This window comes from Numenius arquata, chromosome 11 (assembly GCF_964106895.1).
Source record: "Numenius arquata chromosome 11, bNumArq3.hap1.1, whole genome shotgun sequence".
NCBI lineage: Eukaryota > Metazoa > Chordata > Aves > Charadriiformes > Scolopacidae > Numenius > Numenius arquata.
In genome coordinates, this window is record NC_133586.1 from 41,662,531 (window position 1) to 41,688,092 (window position 25,562).

The window sequence follows — 25,562 nt, forward strand, 5'->3', positions numbered from 1 at the left end:
ACCACCACATTAAGCTTCCTGCAATGCAGCATTTCACATTGTTGTGAAATTTTGCTTTTCCAGCCCTTCGGAGGTGCTGCTTTCTTTTCACTGTCCCAAACCAGGAGAGCCCTGGTGCTCAGCCGGGACAGGAGCAACCCACCAGCTCAGGCACAATCAGTAGGCATCAGCGGGATTTCAGGACTTAGCAGAGCACACACTTAAAAGCTGTATTTTTCCTAAATGGATTTCTGCATACATTTAATTATTTTGTTGAACTGGAGCCACTGCAAGTGAAGGAATCATTATTCTAAAAAAGTAAACAAGGGCGGCTGCACATTCCTGCAAATTTTCAATAGAAAACCACTCTTGACTCCAGAGTAGGAAAAAAGCAAGATTCTCCTCCAAAAGCCCCATATTTGCTCTCAGTTTGGCTCCTTTTGCCCTCTCCCTGGAGGGAGTTCCTGCAGAAGACAGCCCTGGGTAGAGCTTGCGGTGGCATGTCCCCATGCACTCTGGGTTTCAGATGGAAATACTCTGACAACATGAGAACCCAAAACCCACTGGTGCAGTTTGGTTATGTACTGAACACCCCAGTGGTGTTTGCCACAAGAAGGCTAATCCTAAATGCTGCTTGTCACGCAGCTGCCCCAGGGACTCCACAGCAGCCTGGACCCTCACCCAGCAGCACCTTAACTGGGATTTGTTTCTTCCCACCCCCCATAGCGTTGCTGCCTGGAGACTCCTGGAGCTGTGTGGTGGGTTCACAGGGGAACCCCAACTCCTCCATCCCATCACAGCCCTCAGCTGGGATATCCTTCAGGTTCCCACACCCAGCCAGGCTCACAGGAGCTCTCTGCCCCTCAGCCAGCACTTCCCCAGGAGACTTATGTTTCTCTTCAGCACCAGCAACTTCCTTCTTCCTTTCACTTCCACCTTTTGTCACATCAAAAAAAAAAAAGTTAAAAAAAAAAGTCTTTAGAAAATGACAGATAAGTTTTATATTCCCATCATCTCAGCACTCCTCATTTCCCCATCTTTCAGCTGCTCTCCTCTCGCTTCCTCCCTACGCACTCCTCAAAGGCTGAAGCAATAACATCTCGCTCCCTTAGGTGGGGTGACTGCCAGCACCCACCCTCACTCCACAGGGACATCCATTTCCCCCATGGCACGGGGGTCCATAGGGGAAAACATCCCCAAAGCGTCACTGAATCAAAGCAAGAGATGCAGTCCCCGCTGATCAAGCAGAGCAGCTCAGCCATGGCTGCTGATTTAAGCCATCTGGGTAACCCTCCCTGAGCACAGTGGGGTGAGAAACCAACTTGGAGCAGGAAAAGGGAGGGAATTAAGTCATCTCAAGAGTTTCCACCAACATGAACTGTCATCTGGAGACACCAAAACCCTGGGGGGCTTCCAAGCACAGAGCCTGTGGGAAGGCACCCTGGGATGGCTTCTCAGGATGTGGAATCCCAGGGAAATTATAGAGGAAACACAATGGGGACACCAGCCCTGCATCCGTGGCACTGTGGGAAGCTGCTGCTGGCACCCACAGCAGCTATGGGGATGGAGCAGGCAGAAGGAGGAGCAAGGGAGGGAGCACTGCCAGAGGGCCAGGGAGGATTAGCAATGGGAGAGAGCAAAAAGGGAACGGGATTGAAAGGATAACACACCTCTACCTACTGTAAAGTCTGCTGGGACTTGTAAACCTGGTGTCCCCCTCAAAGCAAGCCTAGCAACACCAGGCCATATGCAAAACATGAAGGAGATAATTGCTGCATCACCACCAGCCCCAGTGCCTGCCCATAAACCAGGCAGGGGAAAGCCAGGGCTGTATTCTCAGGAGATGAAAAATGCTCTCTCAGCAGATGGGATTTCTTGTAGCTATTAAGCACGTCCAAGCAAAGTTTCCTCTACTACCATCTACTCAAGTGGCTTCATTTTGCAAAGAAACACTACATTAGTCACCAGGCCAAACACCAAGAAGGCACCAGCAAGAGGCACTCACCTAGATGAGGATTGGATCTGCTTTCCACCTTCCCAAGTTGTGAAGGACTTCATATCACTTAGTCACGAAGCATCACAAAGGACAAAAAAGCAAAGCAAAACAAACAAGAAAAAAAGGCAAAACTCTACCCTTGCAATTACACATACTACTACTCAGCAAGATGCAAAGTGGTTTTCCCTCTCTCTCAGGCTTTTGTAGGAGTTAGTAATTAATTATTCTAATTACAAAAAGCTGAGCCTCCCCCAGGAGCCAGTCCCTTGATAGGACACTTCTTCCTTGGGCTGCTAGGCACAGGTGGCTCAAAGGGTTCCTCATCACCTCTCTGGCCTTAAATAACAGGACTGAGTCATGCCAGAAAAATAAAATGATGAGATGGAAGGTTGGGGAAGGGAAATAAAAGAAGAGTTTGATTATTTTTCACACATTTAAGTTACGCAGATGGCTCACAGCATATGGGATTTCACTTTGGGCTTTTAATAGAAGAAAAGCTACGATCCTGTTTCTCAGCCAGAACGACCAAAACAATCTGGATTTTTTTGTATTCCGCACTTGATACCCCTTTTCTTTTTTTTTTTTTGCCTCGTAATCCTGGGTTTCACCAAGGTAATAACTGGCCAGGGAGTGAATATAAAGCCCTGGTGGGGTGAATCAGTGCTGTCAGCACTGTGCCATGGAGCGCTGAGCTCCAGCTGTTGGTGAAGGTGGCTGAGCATCCAGTGGGAAGGATGCACATGGCTGCCCTGGGCTCCTTGAAGCGTGTGACAGCGACTGCTCGTGAAAGTACTGCCAAAAAATGATGACAGGCGAGGATCAGGGAGGATAAATGCTTTGCCATTCCTCGCTAGTAACTATTAGACCTGTAGATACTGATCCAGCCACATCTGACCTCCCTTCTTGCCACTGTTCAGGTGGTCAAAACGTGCCATCGGGCAATTCAAACCAAACAAAACAACCAAACAAGCATTATCATCACTTGTCATATTTATATTTTTGATTTTATTTTTAATTTTTATTAAAAAAACCCAACCATTATTAAAAATGAATCATTTACTGGAAGGCTTCAGCCAGGGAGAACTCTCATTTCAATCTCGTGAACAAAACGCAGCACAGTTAAAACCCATAGGCATAAACAAAACCCGATTAAAAAAAAAAAAAAAAAAGAGAACAGCTCAAACCGTAGCTTATAATTATGCAGTTTCCTCAATGTCAATAGAGAGGCTTTTGTTTAAAGCCTTCAATTCAGAATTTCATGGAAGACTTTAAAAACACAGGGGAAGAAGGAAACACATGCTTGTTTAAAATAAAACAAAACAAAAAAAATCAATACAAAAAACCCAGGAAAAAAATTTGCTTGCGTAATGGTTAATTAATTCAACAAATTTACTTCCTCCAAAGCAATCACTGTTCGCCCAGCCATACAGTTGGCCCCCGGTGATGTATTTGCTCAGAAAGCTGAACATACACAATACCTGCCAAGTCATTCTGGCCAAAATTTCCCAATTCTGGCTCTGGTTTGGAGGGGGTTTTCAGTGAGATCATACCTTGCTTCCCGCTTTGGGAGCTTGGAGTTTGCAGTGCCAGTAGGTACCACTGGGAGTCTGGAAAGGGGGCTTTAGTTCAGCCATTTTCGGACCCCCCCCAGTGAGACAGCACCAAGATGAGCGCTAAGCTTCTCTCTGAGCTCCTGAACCAGAGCACAATTTTAGCACCTGCCCTTGTACAAACAAATCGAGCCCAAAACTGGGTGTGTTAAAAATTGCAAATTAGTGACTACTTTGTAAAATTAAAAAAAAAAAAAACAACAAACCAAACAAACCCAAACTTATCCTCAGTGTGGGAACTTTAAGGTCAAAACCAAATAAAAATGGTCTTAAAATATATACATATATATATGGCTTTTCATTTTTCCTATCCATTTCATTGGAAACAAAAATAAATTTACGGGTGATATTTGGTTTTTAAAAACGATTCTGTCCTTCTCTTCAGGTGTCAGACGGAGCGGACGGGATGGAGGCGCTGACTGCGATTGCTCACGACGCGGCTCAGAATCCACCCGAGTTCTCCTTGATCTTCTCTAGTATCCGGGAGTAGACGGGTGCTGCAAGGAGAAGACAGAGTTGGGTGGGACAAACAAAGCATCTCCCTGTCCCCTCCCCTCTGAAACTCCTCTTTAAGGGGCAAGGATGTACAACGGAAATTAGAAACAAGTTAGAGAAGTTGTTTTACCTAGTCGAGGATTCCTCTGAGAAACCTGCATTGAAAGAAAATAGAAGGTTTGCATAAATACAACAAATCTCTGGCAGCTCTAAGAACAGTTTGCATGTCAGTATATTTATCCCTAGTCTCCAAAAACTACAGATGAATGACTCCTCATTATTGGAAGGTGACATATATAGTACCATGCCAAGGTTACATTCACGGTAGGCTTCATGTTGCAAAATGTATTATTTCTTATATAATTAAAGCATGTGAGAAGAGAGGATTGGTCATTCCATGAAACACATACCCTCACTCTCTTTGGAAGTCAAAATCTGCATGTGATATTATCTTCCAGTCATTACTACCAAAATGTAATTTCAGTAGTTCTACAGAGAGATATTTTTTTGTCCTTTACCTTGGATAACGCAGATGCCTGTTTGAAGATTTCTAATGCGGGATCCGCAGGCTCGTCACCTCTCTCTTGGGGCCTTAAAGCTAAGGGTGGGACATAGATAGCATTGAAATACTTTTCAAAGCACACAGGCTGCTTCCTTCTGATATTTTGGAGGATGTGTTGAAAATCCCAGAACAGACTAATCCTCCTCAATAAACTGAAGCAATTGCCATCTGTCACCTCTCCCTCCCAAAGCATCTCTGCTGTAACGGTGTGGCTCTAGATGTTGCTAACCAAGGACCTACCCTGCGGCTGTAACACAGAGTTCACGGCATAAATCACACCATTCGTGGCCATGATATCACTTTCAGCAACCGGCTCCTTGTTGATATGTATTACGTTGTTTTTCTGTTCAGGAAAATTAAAAAAAAGTAGAAAATGAGAAGCTTTTGTCATCAGTGGTTTCCAATTTTATTAAAAAAGCCCCCACTTTGCATTCATTCATTTACTTTACGGCTGTAGGCGTTTTCATTCCTCTTGCCAATTAAGGAGAATATAAAAACAAATTGTAGCCTGAGCAGTTTGTCCTGGAGTGGCTGGCGGGCTTTGGAGCACGGATTTTCTCAGTGCACTGGCTGGGAACGCTGTCTCGTGGCAGCAGAGCACATCCACCAGCTCCCTGGTGGCAGCGGGCACTGCTGCTCGTGCCAAGAGGGGTGGCTGCGGAGATGGCATCAGGAGAGGGCAGGTCAGGACTGGACACGGGAAGAGTGTAGCACACAAGCTGGCCAGCTCAATGCCCTTGAGAAACACTGGCCTTTCCTTTTTTACCCTACATTTTCTTCCTTGTGCGCAGAGTGGGTCTTGAGTTAGTTATTTTCTGAAATAATTTTTTTTTTTCCTCAGTAGAGGATTCTATATTTTCTTAACGTTGTGCAGAATTTGTGAAATGAAATTATACATCTAAATAAATCCTGCTGCGTTAAAGGAGCCCATGCCGAGATCATTTTTGTTACACTAAAAAAGATGTGTTAGCTGAACAAGCTATTAGTTTAATTTATTTATGCTTTTTCCCCCATGACTCAGGTTTAAATTTATAACAGCTCCTGGAAATCATTTACAATTGGCCTTCTGGGGAGAAAGCTGAAGCAAACCACATTTCAAGACTGCCAGCTTGTTGAATTGAAGACATGGCAACATTCCCCCCGCTACAGCCCAGAAAACACTGTTTGGTGGGTCTGTGCACACATATAGAAGAGGTTCCCACACCATCCAAATGCACGCAGACAAACTTTGGTCCTCGAGGTGGACAGCTAAAACACAGCCCCCAGCGCTGCTGACTGCAAACCCCATCTGAGGTGACTCACCATGCTGACTTCCAGTTTATCTCCCTGCATGGACTTCAGCCTCACAAGGGCATTGACTGCGCCGCTCACCAGGATCTCATCAGCGATGTGGAACTTGAGGATGTTGGCAAGCTCCTTGGCATTACCTGGGGGAAGAAAACATTTACATTTGCAAAACAGCATCAGTGCTTGCTTCCCGTATTTCATGTGCTGAAATGACTTTACATGGAAAATACCATAATTTCCTGAAAGTGCAAGGAAAAAAATGTAAAACTGAAAAGACTGGGCAGAAGGACCGTGGTTGGAGCCGATTAGGACATTGAGGCCATTCCTGCCTGGACAGGTCAGGATCCCATCAAGTCCAGAAGGACACTCTTCTGATGTCCAACCTTGGTACTTACCAAACCTGCCCTATACATGAAAACCCTATCTCTTGTTTTTTCAGTCCCTCATTCTCTCACTGTGCACAGCATGAACCTGCTTCTGTTGCTGCTTTCACTTCCCAGGGAAGTCTTGGGGGGAGGAAGGCTGATGTGAAATAAGGAAGCAGATAGAGCACACAGGGTATTTGCAAACGTCAATACTTTCACCAGGGCCAGTGTCACTTGTTGATCTTCGTCAGGGCTGAAACTGCAGAATTCCTGGGTAGGAAGGGGAAAAGTGCAGCAGAAATGTCACTAATGGCTCACAGGTTGCTGCCCTGATCCCCATCCCACTGGGTGTCTAGTTCTCTAGCTGAGCTTTGAAGCAGATCTTAGGAAGACAAGATGCTTCCCCTTCGCCATCTATTTTCCCGAAAAGGCAATGACGTGCACAGCATGGCCCAGCAGCCCTCCTCCATCTTCTCCTTTAGAGGATGCAGTGTCACTGGCAAAACCCACAGAGAGGCAATGGGGAACAGCTAGTGCAAAGACTGCCTCCATCTACAAAACCAGAGCAGCTCCTTCAGGGAGGGGGACTTTATCTTTCACTGCCTGTAACTGAATACACTGGGAGCTGTTTTTCCATTACGGTTTTCTAGGGTGGCCCCAGTTCACACTGCATGTTCTCACCAGTATGATTCACTTCTTCATCAGAAGCATAAGCTAAATATTTGTGTGAAGAAAGAAGAACATCTGAAGTGTCTGCATCTGGGATACTTCATTCCTGTAGCCGTTTACAATAGCTGCAAAACAGTTCTGAAATATTTATGTATTAAGCATTAGACTGAATGTGCAGCCTGATATTACCAGTTCCTCCATCCCTGCACTTAAAAGGATAACCAGCTACCATGGGCAGATGCTTCCCAAATTATGCTGTCAATGTTTGGTTGGGGTTTAATGATGAGAAGACATTACACTCAAATACCTGACATTGTTTCCAACCACAGCTGGTTTTCAACATGAACGAAATAAAAGATCGTGCTGCTTATCCAGAAGACTGTTATTAAACATGCCCATGCATTTTTCCACACCCAGCCTGCATGCCTGTGCTTTTTGGGATACTGGTCTTCGTCTGTGCTAGACTGGAATATTTGTTGTCTTCTCAGGATCAGATTGGGCTTCCTCCTTTGTCCATGTACACATAGATGGAGCAACAGCTCCATCCTTTCACTACTTAAATTTCATGCAGTGTAACTTGAGGCTGAATGTGGACCATATTTTCTATTTGCAAAACTTCCTTTAGACACCCTGATCCTATGTGGTTGACTTCCACGTTCTCACTTCTTTCATCCCTGACTTGCAAGGCAGAGATCTCATTGGTTCCTCTAGAAACACCTTGAGGTTTTCTTGCTTACACCAGCCAGCACAGCCAAATTTAAGTCATAGTGAGTTTGTAGCACAGAATACAAACGTGTGTTCCAAGCACTAGAAAAGTATAAGCCCACGCTTTGTGTGAGAGTCGAGTGCCATCCTCAGCTTTCTGCTGGACAGGGCTTATCCAAATGAGTTGTGTAGGAAGCCCACACTCCCAACAGACAGGGCCAAAGAATGAGATATGGCAGAAGAACTTAGCCATTCCTCCCCTACCATGCCAATAACCCACAGTGGCTGTTCATCTAAATGCTCTAAAAATGCTCACCCATTAGTTTGTTCAGTTCCCCTTGGGGCATGGCTCGGAAAGCTTCGTTTGTTGGAGCGAACACCGTGAAGGTACCCGGCCTGTTCAAGTTCTCCGTTAGACCTGCAGACTGGATTGCAGCCACCAACGTACTGCAAGACAAACATACATAAAATGCTTCACTAAAAGTTACTTCTGGTGGTCTTGGAGCAACTGCATGTTGTGTTCAAAAGAGAGCTGTGAAGTTACAATTGCAAAATCCTGCTGGGGTCCAGCAAATCACAGAATCATAAAATTGTTTGGGTTGGAAGGGACCTTAAAGATCATCTAGTTCTAACCCCCCTGCTATGGGTAGGGACAATTAACCATATTAATTAACCAAACAGTTGATTAGGTAGGAAATGAGCCTGTGAGGTCCAGCCAGAACATCTGAGAAATGGCAAAGCAAGCTGGGAATGCTGAATCCTTGGGGACCACATGGTAGTGAGGAGAAAGAGAGGGCTGGCCACAGTGGCTCTGATGGGCAGAGATGGATTCAGAGCCAGCTTCTTACTGTATTAAGTGGGACCACACACTCTCGGCTCACAGTTCATTGAAGGGTTATTTGAAGTCTCGCTCCCTATAATTTAGGGATAAGACCATGGTTTTGGATGCTCTTTCTATGTTAAAAAAAATAATATATACAGTCATGACTACGACCCATAATAAATAGAAACTGCTTTGGCAGCTCTTCTCCTAACTAGCACTTAAGAAGAGCAGAAAGGTCACCTGAAGCGATGGTCTGCCTTGAGAACATCCATCACTGAGCCAGATGGTGGAGTCAACATTTTGTCCACACTAAACAGGGTCCCAAATCTTCCTCTCTTGTCATGGGCAGCAATGCAGGCGTTTTCAATGCAAAGGTTCTGCAAACAAAATTGCACCAAAAAAAAAAAAAAAAGATTTTATTAGCATATGCTTCAAAAGAGATATTTTAATACTTTCTCCACAATGCTCAATTACACTTTTTACATGATATCCATAACATTACAGACATCAAGCATCATTCAGGCAGGAACTTACATTGCGGTACACAAAAACTCTCAGCTCCCTGTCACCCAGAGTCTGTAGTTTCTGCCCATGGTAAAGATATTTAGAGGAGAGCTGGTCTTTAACAATGTGGTTCAGAAGCAAGTTTTTCATGTTGCTGTCAATGATGGGGAGTCCATCTGCAGCAAAAGTATGGAAGGAACCAGTCATTCACTTAAAATGACCATTGAGACACTAAAAAAGTGCAAATACAGAGTATTATCTGCATCAGGTTTTAATTTTAAAGCTAGGTGTCTATAGCTGAGACATTTGAATGAGCATTTCCATGCTCCTGCACTGAAACTTGGCTGAAGACTGTTTGAAGCAGATCTGTGGCCCAAACGGATGGAAGAAAGGGCTTTACTCCCCGGTTTACCTTTAAACGCATCATTCACTGGGGCAAGGAGGGTCACTTGCTCACTGCCAGTTAGATGAGAACTGAGACCAGCTTGTCTGAAAAGGTCCGTAGACTTGGAAACTTCAGATTCTTGTGCCAACTCAAACAGGGTCTTAGCTGAAAAGAAAAGCAACACATAGTAACCTTACATTGAAGGCAATCCCTCATAACTACAAAATATCTACATCCTCTAAATCCAGTATTTCCTTGGCAAAATAGACAAAAGAGAAGCCACAGAAAGAACGATGCAGAGAGGCATCAGTACCTGAGTCTGGGATCAGCAGCTCATTAACAAAATGTACGACGCCGTTGGTAGCCAGGACATCCTTGTTGGCAATGATGGGCTTCCCGTTGAGGGTCAGCTCTTCCCCACTGCAGCCCACGTCCAAGGTGGTTCCTTCCAGAGTCTCCATTGTCAGGCCAGCGATGATGGCCTCAGCACACATGGCTGACTTCAGGATGTGATGGTTCAGCAGGTCTGTAAGAGAAGCAAGTGTCTTAGTGAGCTGGAAAAATCAGCTATGAAATTATTGCATCTTTTAGGGGTCCTGTTTAATGGCAAGGGCCTCCTGCACAGCATTGTATATGAAGCTCCACTCCAAAAGATGTGTCATTTTAAATTGGGCTGGTTTTAATCCAGAAGCCTGGGAGAGTGCCTAAAAAAAGTAGTTTTTATACACCTTTGTCAACTTCAAAAGGTTTTATATGGTTATTTGACTCAACTGTTAGGGGGAGTTACATTGATTAGATGCTAATTTTCTTGCATCTTGCTGGATTGATAGAAATTGCCATCACATACAGGAGTGCTAAAAGAAAACTTGGAAAAGGGACTGCTTCAGCCCCCTCTTCCATATCTGGGTAACACTCTCTGCCACGTCTACATGTCTACCATGTCTACAACCAGAGAAGTCTTGGCTGTCCAGTTTAAAAAGCTGGAGTCTGTCAAATGTGTTTACTGCAGCTGTTACCAGAGTGTACCAAGGAGCTGTTCAGATGCCCTCGAGAAGGAATTCAGAAGAACTGAATACCCTTCCGTCTCTCGATGGGCTCAGTAAACAAGCACTTACCCCTCAGGGCTTCTGGGTCCCCCAAGATCCTGTTCAGTGTTTCTCGTGGGATCTTCTCAAAGGCTTCATTGGTTGGAGCCAAGAGCGTGTACTGGCCTTCGCTTTCCAGCAAGCTGTTGAGGTCAGAAGCAGCCACAGCAGCCTTCAGAGCAATGAGAATAGAGGGTAGAACACATTCAGCCAGAATACAAGGGTCAGCAACTTTGTCCAGATGCACGCTAAGGGCCAGATTTATTAAGGCTTTTATAATTTCAGAGGACTTACAAAAAAACATGAATAGCTTCTTTCAGCCCTTTGGTGCCTTTATAAATTTGACCTGGCCCCGTGGTTCTTTTGTGCTCCAGAAATTTGAGTACAAGAGCCCTTTTTGGCAAGACTGAGCGCTAGTTCAAATACCCCAATGTGCCTGGAAAGGGTCACAGCAGTTCCAGTGAAGAATTCAGATCAGAACCCACAGCTGGCTAACTGCAAACCCCTTGTGCTTTTTAAGTTATTCCTTAACTTGGCAGATACAAAGGCAAATAAATTGGTGGTCATAAAATCTGAACGCTTAATATCTCCTAAGGCTAAGATTCCTATAGAAGAGTGAGAAGCCAGACTCCGTCTACATCTCTTTACTGACAGCAATAGCAGGGCAACAATTATTCTCATAAAACCCTACTTGCGCTGATATCAAACACTTTTCTTCCTAAAGCAAAATGAACGATATCGAGGCAAGGATTTTAATCAGCAGCTTCAGGGTCACAGCACCCAGGGACTAGCAAGCTCTTCATGACAATTCACTGGGAGTGGGACGACTGACCATCTTTAAGGAGCCCTGGAGCACGCGTGGGGTGGACTCACCCGAAGAGTTTCCAGGCTGTCCTCAGTCTCGATGATCTGCTGAATGCTGTTGGTCGTGGTGGCGATGACTTTGTCGATGACGTGAACCACTCCGTTGGTGGCATGGTGGTCAGCTTTCAGCAGCCTGGCACAGTTCACGGTCACAATCTGCAGAGGGAAAGAGCCGCGGGGCGTTATGTGCACAAAAACAAGAAGGTAAAGCAGCCTCTGCTGGTTTTCTATTTCAAACGCAGCGAGTGCTGTAATATTGAATCAGCAGGAGCAGAAATGCGGTTTCCTAAGAAAACACACGAAGAATGAGAATGCTCTATCAAGAATGTTTGAAACAGTTCGTGTTTAAAGAGCTTTGAAAATAATCAGTGGTTTTGTCTACCCTGCATCACCAAGACTAAGAAAATATGCAAAACCCAATACTCTAGGCAAGCAGACTGTTATACAGCAATGGGGGCAACTTCCCTGCAACAGCACCAATGAAACTATCTGCTTACAAATATTATTTACAAGCTCCTTCTAAATATGTATCCTAAATCAATAGCTGTCAACATAAGCATTGCAGAGTCCTGGAGGTCCAAGGAGAGCGTAGGAGGCACAAGGCAGCACAAAAGCAAGCCCGCTGTGGGTAGGTTTAACAGAAATGTCTTACCCCGTTGGGATAGTGGTGAATCTGGATAGGCAGGTCCTGGTACATTGAGTTCAGTGTTGTCCCATGTTTCAGATCATCTGTGAGGACCCGTTTGTCCACCATGTGGTAGCGAAGGGCATTGAGCAGCTCAATGTTAACGTTACTGACTAAGGAATCCAGAGTTTCCTGAAAAATCAGATAAATGCATTTTTCAGTGCTGACAAATACACTGGGAGACCTTCCCCAACAGCATTGTCCTCGCAAAAGGCTCAGCTGGTGCAGGTTTGGGGAAGAAGCTTGGTAGTGGGGATAGCCAAAAAGAAGCCCCTCCCTGCCCCAGTAACTGTTCTTACATTTTTATGGAAAAGTGATTTAAATGTGGGATATAACTGGATAGGGTTTGTACAATCGGGACTCTCCCTGAGATGCTCCACTAGGGTTGGAGCAACAGCAGGACAGCAGTGACAATTTCAGAAGTGGAAATTTTGCAAGACACAGAGTGAGAAAATCAAAACCAAATGTAAAGGAGATTTATATGTAATGGAGCATAGGAACACACTGATGCAGAAAGGCTGCAGGTTTACAGAGGCTCTGGTTGGGACTGGCTGCTTGTGCAAATTAGTAAGAACAACCAGAGTGGTTACCACCAGTAAGGGTCAACAAGAAAAAACAAAAGTGATGGAAAGTCTGTTGTTGTGGGTCTTACTGCAATCTCTCAAGGTAAGAAGCAGGGAAAACTGAATGAGGTGATTTTTCCATCCACCTGCTGGAGAGCATCCACATCTATCTAGTGTTAGGTCTTTCAGAAACAAAGTTCTGGTGCTGATAGACCAGTACAGTTATATTTCTACAATTCCCATCCCAGAAATTTAGAGTCTTTCCCACATTAGGACTGTCTGTTCCTGGACAGGAACTGGATCCAGACCCCAGCAGAGCTGGATCTCCACTAGACAAAGCCAAAGGAAGAGGAGAAAGAAGAGGAATTATATCTTACAGCAGACAAGGATGCCCAGGCCTCATTACTCGGGGCAAAAATTGTATAACTTCCAGGTCCTTCGATTTCTGGTCTTAGGTTAGACCGGTCAGAGTAGAGCTGGGTGGTGGCAGACCCAACAACTCCCAGGGTTTCATAGATGTTGGAAAGCGGCAGCGCTGAAAGAAGAGAAGGTTATGTTCGCAACACATCATTCATCCTTCCCGCACCACACTGAATTAAAGGAGAGCTGCTGGTGAGAACACTTGGGGAAGTGAAGCACGTCAGGGAACTCATATCTGTTCATTAATTAGATAATAAATAATCATAGCCTGACAGCTCCAGCCTTCATTACAGCAGTGTAATCCAGGCTCTCCTGCATCTCTGCAGGTTTAAACGGAGTTACTCTGGATTTATATGGATGCAAATTGAGGCAAGCAAAGGTGTTCATTGTTTTCACCCAGTCCTTGTTTGTACTCGGGCTTTTGGTGTTTGGAGCTGGCAGTTCACCACTGGCCTCAGTCTCCACTGACCCATCCACACCAGCCCACGTGGTTAACTGGGCGGCATCAAACTTTTGTGGAAGGAATTGTTCAGAAAGCAAAAGCAGAATCTGTCTTTCTTCAATAAACTCAGTTAATTCCCTCCCAACCCCCACCAGTGCCTGAGCTCTGTTTTCTCCTAAATGCAGTTTTGCTAACCTCATGCTTGCCAAAACAAAAATGAGCATGGATTGGCAGAGCTGTCTGCTACTCTATCATTCCTTTGTATCGCATTTCCAATGCAGCTATATTACTCTTTGGAATAAGTAGTTCCCCATGGCCCTCTCCTGCTTGATTAAGTTTAATTATAACCACGGCTTTAAGTTGTCTGGAACATTTTGGAGCAGATCTGGCACTCAGCTGGTGCTCTGCTGAGTCCATTTTTGACGTGTTCAAGGCAATATTGTGCAAAAATTACAAAAATCAAATCCACTTTGAGTAATTTTCTAACATTTCCCTTTACTAGGCAGCTGTATAGTTTTAAGAAGTCTAAAAAATGTCAAACATATTTTTACCAGCTGGGCAGCCTTTTTCTCCAGGAACTTTTTCATATCCAGGACAGCACTCGTAACTGATTACTCTGGAATAAGAGATGGATATGGCAGATTAACTGACAGCGTCTCCTGCTTTTTCCCTATTTGCTATAGTGTTTTTTTTCCATCCATATTTGGTGATGCTTCTAAGCAGACTCTTCATCAGAAATATAGACTTGAACAAAAGACAAACCACAATTTTTATCTCCTTCAGGGCTGCATGTTGCCAATTTCTCCACAAACCAAAAGCAGACACAATTTCTTTTCAAAATCACGCTTTCCAGGAGACTTTGTGCAAACAGCGGATGGAAACCGATGCCTCAGTCCCAACAAGATAACCTACGCGAGACACTGCAAGCGCTGGTTCATTTTGGGCACATTTCCCGCGGGATTTGGGGATCTCCCCGGCTGACTGCTGCTGTCACATCTGATCACTGTTTGTGCAACACATCACAACTCCAGTTACAGCTGCTTGACCAAACCGGCCAAGCCTTTCCCCTTCATTTCACCCCATTCCTGTCCACCACCAGAAATTATTTGCTTACTTATGGCAAAATCCACAAGACAGCTCTGGAGGGGAAGGGGCATCCTTGGTCTTGGATGCACTGGCAGAAGGGCTTGGGATAAGCCCTGCAAGGACAAACTTCACCGGTGGTGGCATGTGCATCCATGGGCACCCTGGGCAGTACAGCAGCACACCCATCTTTGCTAACGTTGGATATGTCCGTGTACCCTCAGCACAGCATTTCCTTCTGGCTGGCAGCAAACCCTGCTGCTCTGACCAAGCACCATCCTCTGGTAAAACCACAGGGGCCAGAGACCCCATCCTGGGAACTCGGGGACATCCTGCGGATTTGCAGACCCCGAATAAGCAAGAGCCACCTGAACGCTGCATCCGTCGTCTGCAGCTCAATGCGAAATGAAGGTCATCTGATTCTCAAAGCTGGCCAGTTGAGGGAATATGTTTTGATATTAACAGGAGGAAAAAAAAAAAAAGGAAAAAGGAAAAAAAAAAAACAATCGAGAAGTTGCCCATTTATTTCTCACAGGGGATTCTTTCACCTTATGCTTGGTGTGAAAGAAGCAAGGCCATCTGATTGATGGGCTAAGACAGGGAGGGAATAGGTGTTCCTCCCAAAGACAAGCGTTTCCTCTGTGCTCCCGGTTGGATTCAAGACAAGTAGGATGCTGTAGCGCCGAGCCTCAGCACACGCACTCAGAGAGAAAGGAAAATCCTCAAGCTTCAGATATTTGTCATCATTTTAACACTGTTAACAAACACTGGAAATGCCTGGGGTTTAAGAGGGAATTCTTCAGGGTAATTAAGAGCCAGTAAGTGAAACAAATACCTGCTTTTCTGTGACAGAAGCAAATAAATTCTGTGTCACGGTTTCCTAAGAGAATTACAAAGCAAACCCAGACTGATTGTCTAGACATTATATATTCCATGTGGGAAAGAGTTTGCCTAAAGCAATCCCTTCCTTTGACTACTGGAGATCTTAACACCCTGCTGCTCCGCTTTCCCCAGCCCCCCGTCTCATGTTCATTAGAAACACACACTTTCTCCCCCCGCCACTTCCCTCCCTACCTCTGATTTTTCTTTTTTTCACCCTAGAAACTAAGTCCAGTCTAGACAGTTCCCCTGGTTCAGACCTGTAATCAAAGATGAAGAGCTGATTAAAGAGAAATCATTCCAAAGTTCAGCATAAGTAATTCCTGAGTGCTGACGTAGGCTTTAAAAGGCTTATTTATAGATCGATCAGAGATTAATGAGCTGTGACGAAGGGGCAGGAGGCTGATGCACTCAGCCTGCAGCGCAGGGAGCTCGCTGGCTCGGGGCTGCCCCAGCAGCCAGACGCCTGCCAGGAGGGGAGGGCACTGGGAAGGGATGGACCACATCGCTCGCTTTTCAGCAGGTTCATGGGCATCTCCAGCACCATCCCACATGGGAAGAAACACAGAGGCCAGTAATGGGGCCAGCTCCACCCATACAGGGGCTTATTCAAGCCCAAAGTCTCACTCGCCCACTGAAGTTGACACGCCAGCATCATCTGGTATGCGTTTTGCACGCCAGCATTTTGAGTTGAGCACCAGGAAACTTCTGCAAAGGGCCAGGTGAACTCAGAGGTGCTCAGCCACTTGGCTTTTTTGCACCTACAAGGATGGGGTTTGTAAAAACAGCTTCAGCTTCAGCCGTTTGCCCCCCCATGGCTGGTGGGTTTGGTGGAAACACAAGGAAACACAAGACCACCCAGCCCACCCAATGGCACGTGGGCATCATTCAAGAGGTCGCTCAGGGCTGGGTGAAGGGCATCCTCCCAGCTGGTCCTGCAGCCACCTCCAGCCCTCGGGGAGGAGCAGCACAGCCATTGCTGAAGGCTGCTCTGCCCCACGTGCAGGACTCTGCATCTCGATGCTACAGGACCCTACACATCCATATGGGATGAAGGCCGCTCCTTTGACACGTCCTCCTCCAGTTGGGTCAGAGCCACAGTCTGCTGACTAGGGAGGAGCATTTCTCTTACACCGCCGGGGCAAACAGCTCATGGGAGAGAACATGGAACACTCACAACCACCGCACCACACGCCAGGTTCTGCACAAAAGCCTTTGGAGTTGCCAAGTCCATCCCCGTTCCTGGTGCCCGCTCAGCAGCTACACACTGCTACACTGGGACACGGCGGGTGCCAGCGATGCGGGTTAAATAAGCAATGCCCTCGTACAAAGAGCATTAGTCATCTGCTCTGCAACCCTTCTGCCCGCAATTTCCTGACCTCCTCATTGAGTAATTTGGAGTCACATCTCAACTTTTTCAGCCACTGGTTTTGAAACACTGTATTTCTGAAATGTCTATCTGTGTCTGACGGCAGAAGCAAGCTCCCCGGCTTTTATTAGTCATTGTTCCACTGCTGTTGCAGTCTTAGGATCTGAAATTAAATTTTAAGTGCATTTTTCAAGGTAATAAAAATAAGCTTAGGCATATATTAGTGAATAAAGATCCATTTGTAATAATTTCCTGTAATAAAATCCATATGTTTTGTTTTTGTAAAATAAGTGCCAGAGAGTAATTTTTTTTCCTGAACTGAGGAAAGTACATCAGACAAGAAAAGGAAAGTTAATTTAAAAGGAAAAAAAAAAAAAAAGGAATGTATTAAGGGGAAACTTACTGCCACTAGTTATTCCTCAAAAAATAATCAACCCCCAAATTTCTGTAAGTTGTCTTTTCATTCTCAAGACAAAAGAGTGCGTGGGGACGCCTTCAATTGCAACCCCAGTTCTGGAAGAATGAGTCCAGTGCATAAGGGAGGTAGAAAAATATAAAAAAAACCACAGGCACAACGATGAGAATATACTCTAAATAAACTATTTCTTCGGCTTTGGAATAACCAACAGTGGAAAATTACCTAATTACCAAAACAGTCTTGTTTCAGTGCTCATTAAAATCAAAGCAGTGTCAGACTTGTTGCCAACTGTCTTATCTCACTTCATCAGCAAGTAATGCAACGATAAAAAATGTACATAAATCCCCTATCTAATTTCTCCCTGACTGTGTGAGTCAATACGTCAGCAAAGAGAAGAAAAACAAAGAAAAAAGCAGGAAAGAGTCCTCTTCTGATGCATGAGTTGAAATTTCCATCAAGAAATCCAGGCGCAGTACAGCACTCCACCTCCATGGACCAAAAGATGCTGCTCAAGAGGAATGCCTGCAGAGCCTCACCAGCCTCTTACAGCCATGACCTATTTGTTTCTGGTAAGAGCTATGGAGCTCTTAGGTGATGTACCTGGAGACGAGACCAGGCACATCCAGGTCTTCTGAGCTGGCTTTACTTGCTCCTCCAGTCACTCTGCAGGACCTCAGCTTTGCTTCTCTGCAGTACCTGGTCTCTCACTGATCTCCCTCCCTCCTACTTGTTTGAAACAGTGCTCAGAGCACGAAAAGAAAATAAATTAAAGCAGTCAAAACTATCTTCCTAGAGCCAGGTATTGGTACCTGCAACACACATCCAGCTTGTGGCACCACTGATCCTTTAAGCAACTAAGAAGGATAACAGCCAGGTTAAATGTGAAGTAGGTGAGATGGGTCAAGTGTCCCCTATCCCAGGACTGCTCTTCTCACAGGTGGGAAAAATCTCTTAGGAGGAGGAGTGCAATGACCATGCTCATCCAGCTCCACCATCTCACCTAAGCTGATGGCATGGATCCTCCTGCCAAGAAGAGGACCAAGCACACAGCTTCAATAGAGGACTTCTGACCTCAGATCCCAAGCAAAGGCTGGATCCACCCAGTTAAGCTGATGAACATGCCAAATCCTGACTTTTTCTGGGATTTAAAGGCAGCTGGTATTCTCAAAACCTCTCATGGACCAGCTCAGTCCCACAAAACAGGCCAATTTTAAGGGTTCATGCTGAACACCATTAACTGTGCCCACATACTCTCTTGGGTGCTGATGCCCTGAGCACACCACAGCATGAGGCCCCTGACACTGGTTTTTAAGAATTTGACTGCTGCAGCAAAACGCATCATGTCCTTTATGGCCCAAATGTCTCCTGATTGCTTCCATACGCCAGGAACACCACGTCCAGTGGGAGCCATCACCAGCAAACATTTGTAATCAGAGCTGTCCCAGGGTCCTCCAGAAAATGTGAGTCAAGGCACGTGTCTTTTGTTCTGCACAAGCACTGCTAAAGGGCAAAGCGGGGCTCAGGCTCAAAAATGACTAGGAAAAGAGAAGAAGACAATAACACCCATTGTGGAGGTGATGCAAAGCGAAGAATAGCGAGCAAATTCTATGTATAATGGGAACATTAGCTCATAGGTTAACAGGCAGGTTAATGCTGTGCGTGCTTTTCTCTCAGCAATGCATCATTGGATTAGACACTTGGGTAAAGGCAGAGAAAATGAGGTTAGAAGAGATCACCCCTTCTCCTCAAATGAAATCAGGAAACATTGCCACACGCCAGTAGTTCCACCTCTTTCTGGAGATAAGCGGATGAGTTTGTCTCTGTAAAATACAGCTGCACACTTGGGTTACTTGAGCTTAGTTTCTCATTTGCTTCAGAGCTGAAGAAATCCGTGGCAGGATCGCTTTGTCTTTCAGTGCCTCTAACAGCAAAGCCATCCCACATCCACAGCTGAGTCATGTTTTCTTTGGAGACCTACTAAGATACTCTGTTATCAGAAGAGGCAATGATGATTCCATATTGCCATTCCATAATCTTGTCCATTTTACGTCAAAAAAAGCCACCATTTGGCCAAGATGAGAGCCTGAACTCTAATCACCCAAATAAGTCTTCCCAGATTTGGTGGTTTTGTAAAATCAAAGGGAGGGACTTGTTTGGTTTTTACAATATTGCCTCTCCTTTTTGTTCTTTTTTTTTTCTCCTGTAAAGACAATTGGACATACGGGAAACCACTATACATCCTCACTATATGGTAGTGCAATATATCCTCCCGAAGTACACAGTTTTCCTCTTTTAGAAGAATTAATGGGTAGCACGATGAAAGGCTGAAAGCCATGCACAGTGACAATTCTTGTTTGGCCCTCCCTCTTCACAACACCAACACCAGACACACAAAACAAATGCCAACGGCCAAATGAATCCCATCACAGCCAAACCCATACAGGCAACCAAAATAAAAGCCATATAGCTTATGACAGTTCAAGATCTCAACGTCTGCTGTTTACTACAGAAAAATAATTTATTTAATGTGCAGTAAAGAACACAGCATGTTCCTATGGATCTAATTGCAAATTACATTGGACCATACCAGAAACGCATGAGACGATTTTCTGCTGTTTGCTCTTCTTGACCCTGCAGATCCACGACCAGGCTCTGCTCCCCACAGCCAGGGACGTTCAGGGCATCTTTGCATTGATACTGGGTAATGTGGTGGTGTGTGCTAAAGCGTGGGCCAGCAAATGTGTCTGAAAGCCCAGTTTGGCCTACACCAAGGAAAAAGATTCTCTGCTCCTGAACTACAGCCTGGCAGATAGTCAAGCATGCATATCCTTAATTATCTGCTGACTACATCTTTCAAAAGAATGTCCCGAGGCTGCTTACACAGATACTTTATGCAACAGCTACTTGAATATTATTGTTTGTGCTTTTAGACGTGGAATTGGCCTGCAAGTCTAATTAACTTTCCTGGTGGAGTCATCAGAGAGTGTTGGCTAAAACCGACACCTCTTTCTCCTTATTTCTGTTTTCCCTTCCAAAGCAAACATGTGTAGATGAATTTTACGTTCCCTCCAATATCCATCAGCTCTGGGTTGCCTTTTCCCCCGCCCCCTTCTTTTTTTTAAAATCTAGGCAGCATTGAGCCTAGCATGGAGAGAGACACAGCGAAACACTAGAAAACATCTGGTACGCACTTCATAACAGCATTGAGAGCTACATAAGTATACATAGAAATGCAATTAGAATAAACCATCAGGGTTTGTATTTACATGGTACTTTCCATTCTTAACATCTAAGCGTTTCAGGATCGTGTTTGCCGTCGGAGAAAAAAAACAAGGCACAAGTATTTCTTCGGGAGTAAAAGGCTAAAAAAAAGTTCTTCAGATGTACACACGTTAAGCCCACGCTGTGGGCTCTGCCACCTCACATCTGTCACATTGCCTCCTTCTCCCACCCAGTACCCACCTCCACAACAGGGTCTCTGGGGAGACCCCGGCTGGCACTTGGATACTTACGTTGCCTTCCCGCAGATCTTCCTCTGGTACCATTGCTTGCAGTTGGTGAAATATTTCCTGTTCGTGCCGATCAGCTTCTGCACCGCGCACACGTTGGGGCTACAGGTGACGACAAAGCAGAAGAGGGTCTGGTAAGCCTCCCTCCTCTCCATGCTGACCCCCCAGCGAGGAGCCAAACCCCACCTGACAGCACCCGAAAAGCCCCGCTGGGATTGCAAGAGAGGAAACTTTGAGAGCCGCAAGTCAACTTGCTAGATCTGACTGTATAATGACTATCATGAAGCAGAGGAAGCAGTCAAAGAGATCTCTTTTCACTCTGCCAGGCTATTTTTTTCTTCACAGAGTGAAAATCTTGACTTTTCACCAAATTATCAAGAAATTAAGTTAAAACTAATACTTTGGTCAGTATCTCTATGGTCAACAGCTACTTACAATTTGGGATCCCAGCTAAAACCTGGAAAAGTTATGCAATAATTCAAATCCTTCCCCCCAAAAAAGCCATTATTTTATTGTTTAGCACATAAAGAAGGACAGATGTTTATCAGCCTATGGACCAACTTGTACCAAAACCAGAAGGGGTACTTTTGCTGTATGGTAGATTCAGCTCATTCTGGACGTGGACATTGAGCTGCTGATGGGGAAAATGAGCAGGTGGCACTGCCCACTCTGGTTGAGGGCACACACCAGGTATGAGAGCACAGATAGACAGTGGCTATCATAAGGTATCTAGAGCTGCTTCTCAACCAGAAAAGTAGACACTTAGCATTACACATGTGAATAACCCCACTGAGAGCTGACTGCAGCCTTTCAGCTTTCTAAGAAGTGGTATCACAGCCACTAAAGATGTGGTCAAACAGGAGCTGGGAGTTTACTTGTCGCTGGTTTGGCCAGCGCAGCATTTCCCCACTCAGCCTGGCTCATCATCTCCATGGTTTGTGGCCAGCAGCCCTGGCCATGGATGTGGACAATGCACAGCTAGTTCATATGAGATATGATTTATGGATCTGGGTTGCGAGGCCACTGACTGTCCATGGGCTTGCGTCAGAGGTGTAGCAAACATCCAAGCAAGCTGGGGATGCTCAGCTCAAGTGAGACTGGGTTCCCATCACCAACACGATGGGCAGCGGCACCAAAAGTATGTGCAGTATTGGCTGCCAGGCAGATGGAGAGAAAACAAATAATTAAGCAAAATACATAAATCATCACTTCAGCCCGTCAGACGTGCCCTGCACCGTCCAAGCCAGAGTTTTCATTTGCGCAAATGAAACTCCGGATGGGGCCTGGAGATGCTGTTGTAAAGGTCTTGTTGATCTGTTTAGAAAAACAGACAGCAGCCTGTTTCACGCTGTGTCTGACCGAGACGCTGCCCGCTTGCCTACCAAAATTAACAAAAACAGAGTTTGTAGCCCGACCACCAAGTCTTCCTGCTGCCGTGCTTGCTTCTCACTGGCATCCCAAATTTGTCTCTCTCCAAAACGGGCCAGCCTGCCCATCATTAGCGTGAATTAACGCAAGGGTCTCCTATATGTTGGCTAACTCCAGTGCCGGTCTCAGCAGGAGCTTGGCTTGCTTTCAATGAGCCTTTGTTGATGTGGCTGCTGCGGAGGCAGGATCCGACCCTGTGCAGCCCCAGCACCTTCATCCTGCCCCAAGGGGAAAGTGAGGGCGCAAGGGACCCACGGGAATTAGGCTCACCATTTTCCTCATTACTGCCATATCCAGTAATGGTAGTTTGCATCTGCACTAAAGCATTTATTTCCCCTTCTATATATAAGGTGAGGGGCATGGAGAAAGAATCTACTGAAAAAAAAAAAAGTTAGAAATCAGAAAGCCAAACTTTCAGCTGGTGCAAACTGGCCCAGGCTCAGTAATTTCCACACCAAATCATCGCTTAGAGAGACGTCTGTGCTCTCTGACTCAGCCCACCTCAGCTACCCCGGTCCCGCCGCACCGAAATATGGTTCCAATTACATCGAAATTCCAAACCTTGCCTCGATTTCAGCGTCTGGCTGACGGCAGTGGACAATCCCTCTAATATTCGTCTTGACAAGCCTGGCTACTGAAGGACTTGTTTGATCATTTCCCCCGTATCCCCGGGAGCAGCCTGCCAAGAAAACCCTTGCGCCTTCAGGACAGTATTGAACCCGGCACTGCCTTGCTCCCTCCTCCCTACCCAGGACGGCAGATCCGTGGGACTGCTGCTTCCTCGCCGATTTATCAGGGAAAACTTCTTCCCAGTTTTCCCTCAGTGTGGAAAAAATCCCACCCCAGGGCCGTGTTATCAATGATTCCCACAGGCAGGCTGTAGTAGCGGCTCCCCGCGGTGCGTGTTCTGGTCCTTTGCCCAGTCTGGCTTAAAATGAATTTGTCAACACTCTCCCCTCTCCTCGTTGGAGTTCATCACCTCTGCCATGCCGTTCCCAGCCAGCCGCGCTGACTCGAGGATAAAACTGCCTATTGTTCCCCTTCAGCTGAAGCCTTCCACTTGGCAGGCAGCAGCTGGGAGCTGCTGGGGGCAGGGGCTGCCCTTGGGAAGGGGCAGGGAAGAGCAGGATCTACCCTACAGCCCCAGCTACCTGCCATGATCATGTCCATGAAGCATCACGTAGTGCCCACAAAGCCAAGCATGCTCCTAGGTTTTCATCTTCAAATATTAATGTTCCTTATATACTTCTCAGCTCCTTTCCCAGACATGAACTGATTCACTTTTTTAAGAAAGTTAATTAAGATGTACAAGTTTTGCTGCAGAGCCAAGCTCTGCCACCCAACTTGCTCTCGGCTCAATGGGAGCATTGATGGTGGGGGGGAGGATGCTCACAGCAGAAAGGGTGGCAATCCTCATAGCACATCCCTCCGGAGCTCCCTCCTGCAAGCAAAACAGCACGCCTCACATCCAAGAACTTTTTTGGCTGGTTTTGTGTCACTGTATCTTTTTGGCACATCATTACCCAATGTTCAAAATTCAGTTGATGTTTAAAAATTTAGCTCGGTATAAATTGCTCTCTCCATCAGAAGCGGACCAGTGAGCAAAATGCTGCGGCTGGATTTATCTCAGCGTAACTTCACTTCATCTGGAAGCCTTGGCATACTGATTCCTTGCATCTCTCAAAGATTTCAGGCACCAGCATGGACCGCGATCACATCTTACCTCTATTACTTTGTGCCTCTATTGACTGTACAGGGAGTAACAGGCTTCTCTCTGCAGAGGTGACTGCACTGATTTACACTGGGACTGCACTAACTTCCCGAGTCTGAGCAAACTTCTGCCCCAGGGCTATCAGCAGAACTGGATATTTACTTAGTTTCAGAACACGTAGAGATGAAGGACAAGACTCACTCTATTTGTACGTAAATCACCGTAATTCTGTCATTATTGAGATTTTACAAATAGACATTAGCCCAGAATTTGTCTGCTGGGTCCTGTACCTCATAGACACATAAACAGCACACCCCTTCTCATAAATACTGACCTGGAGCCCTGCCAGATAACGTATCAAACTGCAATATTTCAGTCTTGTTTTTTTTTTTTTTTAAAGCGTTCCATGACCCTGCCTTCAGCAATCCATTTAAATGGAAGCTACAGTTCAATCAATGTCACTCTCCTGAGAGGCAAAAGCCAGCTGAAAGGTCCGTCACCCTTTCACCCTTCCTAATTCCCAATAAATTTTAAATACAGTGGGAACAACTATTAACCTTGGGTTAGTTTCCTACCTATCAAAGAAGACTCAAACTACTCAATCCATAACACATTGTCCATTTAGAGATGTCTACACACGCTTTTTTGGATATTCCTTATCTCAGAAGGCTTATGAGTAACTAAGTGATTACTTTTGTCCAGAAAACTTTCAAGAGCTACTGGGGGGGTTCCAGTTAAGAATAAGCTGGTGCCCACTCCACAGAGACACTTCTCTGCCATTGAACCAATTTTCTTTTTCTATAAATTCATGAAAGCGAGAATTCCTTCCACAAAATGTTTAACCGTTCAAAATCTGTGGGTTTCCCCCCCCTCCTTTTTCCTTAATGGGCATAGACCGATAAAGAATCATTGAGGGGTCTACAACGACATCTGGGATATTAAGCATCCTGAGAGGAAGGAAGGAAGGAAGTTATCCAAAGAAGAAAGAAAAAAAAAGTTATTCCAGGATGAAAGAAAAAGTCGTTATCTGAGGAAGAAAGAAAAGGTCTTATCCGAGGACGAAAGAAGAAGTCGTTACCCGAAGAAGAAAGCCCCCAGCCCGAGTTTCCCCGCGGGCAGGGCCGAGCCGCGGGATGCCCCGCACCGACCCCGGGCTCGGCGGCGCCTCCGCACCCGCGCAACGGCCGGAGCCCGGCGGCGCACCGAGCCGCCGCCCCCTGCAGGGCCGCTTCCCACCGGGATTTGTGGAAAAATAGGGGAAAAAAAAAAAAGTTTTCTCCCTCTCCCCTTCTTTTTTTTTTTTATTCCCGGTGGGGGGTGGCGGAGAGCCGCCGGCCGTCCGCGCTTACCCGTGCTGCCGGCCGCGGAGCCGGCTGTGCTGCAGGACCTGCTGGTACGGGGACTTGGCGGCGACGGCGAGGCCCAGCGCCAGGGCCAGTAACAGCAGCGAGGGGTTCGCCATGGCCGGGAGGCGACGGGACGGGCCGGGACGGGCCGGCGGCGGCCGCGCTCCCCGTTAAATGCGGCGGCGGGGCGGGGGCGGGGAGCGGCGGCGCGGCCCCGCGGGGGGAGCGGAGCCGCCGCCCGGCCCGGCCCGGCCCGGCGGGAGGGGAGGGGAGGAGAGGGGGCCGCCCCCCGGGAAGGGCATCCATCCATCCATCCATCCGTCCGTCCGTCCGTGCCCCGCCGCTGCGGGAGTCAGGGGCGTCCTCCGTCCTCCCTTCCA

The 25,562-nt window shown here is 46.2% G+C and overlaps 1 protein-coding gene across 1 annotated transcript; it reads right to left on the reverse strand.

The window, feature by feature from the left end:
- Positions 1–2,949: 2,949 nt before the first annotated feature.
- On the reverse strand, positions 2,950–25,298 carry TGFBI (transforming growth factor beta induced). The gene is made up of 17 exons (XM_074155660.1): positions 25,186–25,298; positions 20,701–20,799; positions 13,991–14,055; positions 12,955–13,112; positions 11,982–12,146; positions 11,339–11,485; positions 10,496–10,637; positions 9,694–9,906; positions 9,408–9,545; positions 9,026–9,171; positions 8,732–8,868; positions 7,985–8,115; positions 5,945–6,069; positions 4,883–4,985; positions 4,599–4,678; positions 4,211–4,235; positions 2,950–4,082 (listed from the first exon to the last, which is right to left on the reverse strand). The coding sequence occupies exons 1-17, from the start codon at positions 25,296–25,298 to the stop codon at positions 4,027–4,029; spliced, it is 2,043 nt and encodes a 680-aa protein (XP_074011761.1). The 3' UTR covers positions 2,950–4,026.
- Positions 25,299–25,562: the final 264 nt, after the last annotated feature.

Coding starts and splice junctions, on each gene's coding strand:
- TGFBI (XM_074155660.1), bottom strand. CDS start 25,298: ATGGCGAACCCCTCGCTGCTGTTACTGGCCCTGGCGCTGGGCCTCGCC. Junction 9,907..10,495: donor GGACCCAGAAGCCCTGAGGG/GTAAGTGCTTGT, acceptor CTTCTCTTACAG/ACCTGCTGAACCATCACATC. Junction 4,679..4,882: donor CTCTGTGTTACAGCCGCAGG/GTAGGTCCTTGG, acceptor TCCCACCCTTAG/CTTTAAGGCCCCAAGAGAGA.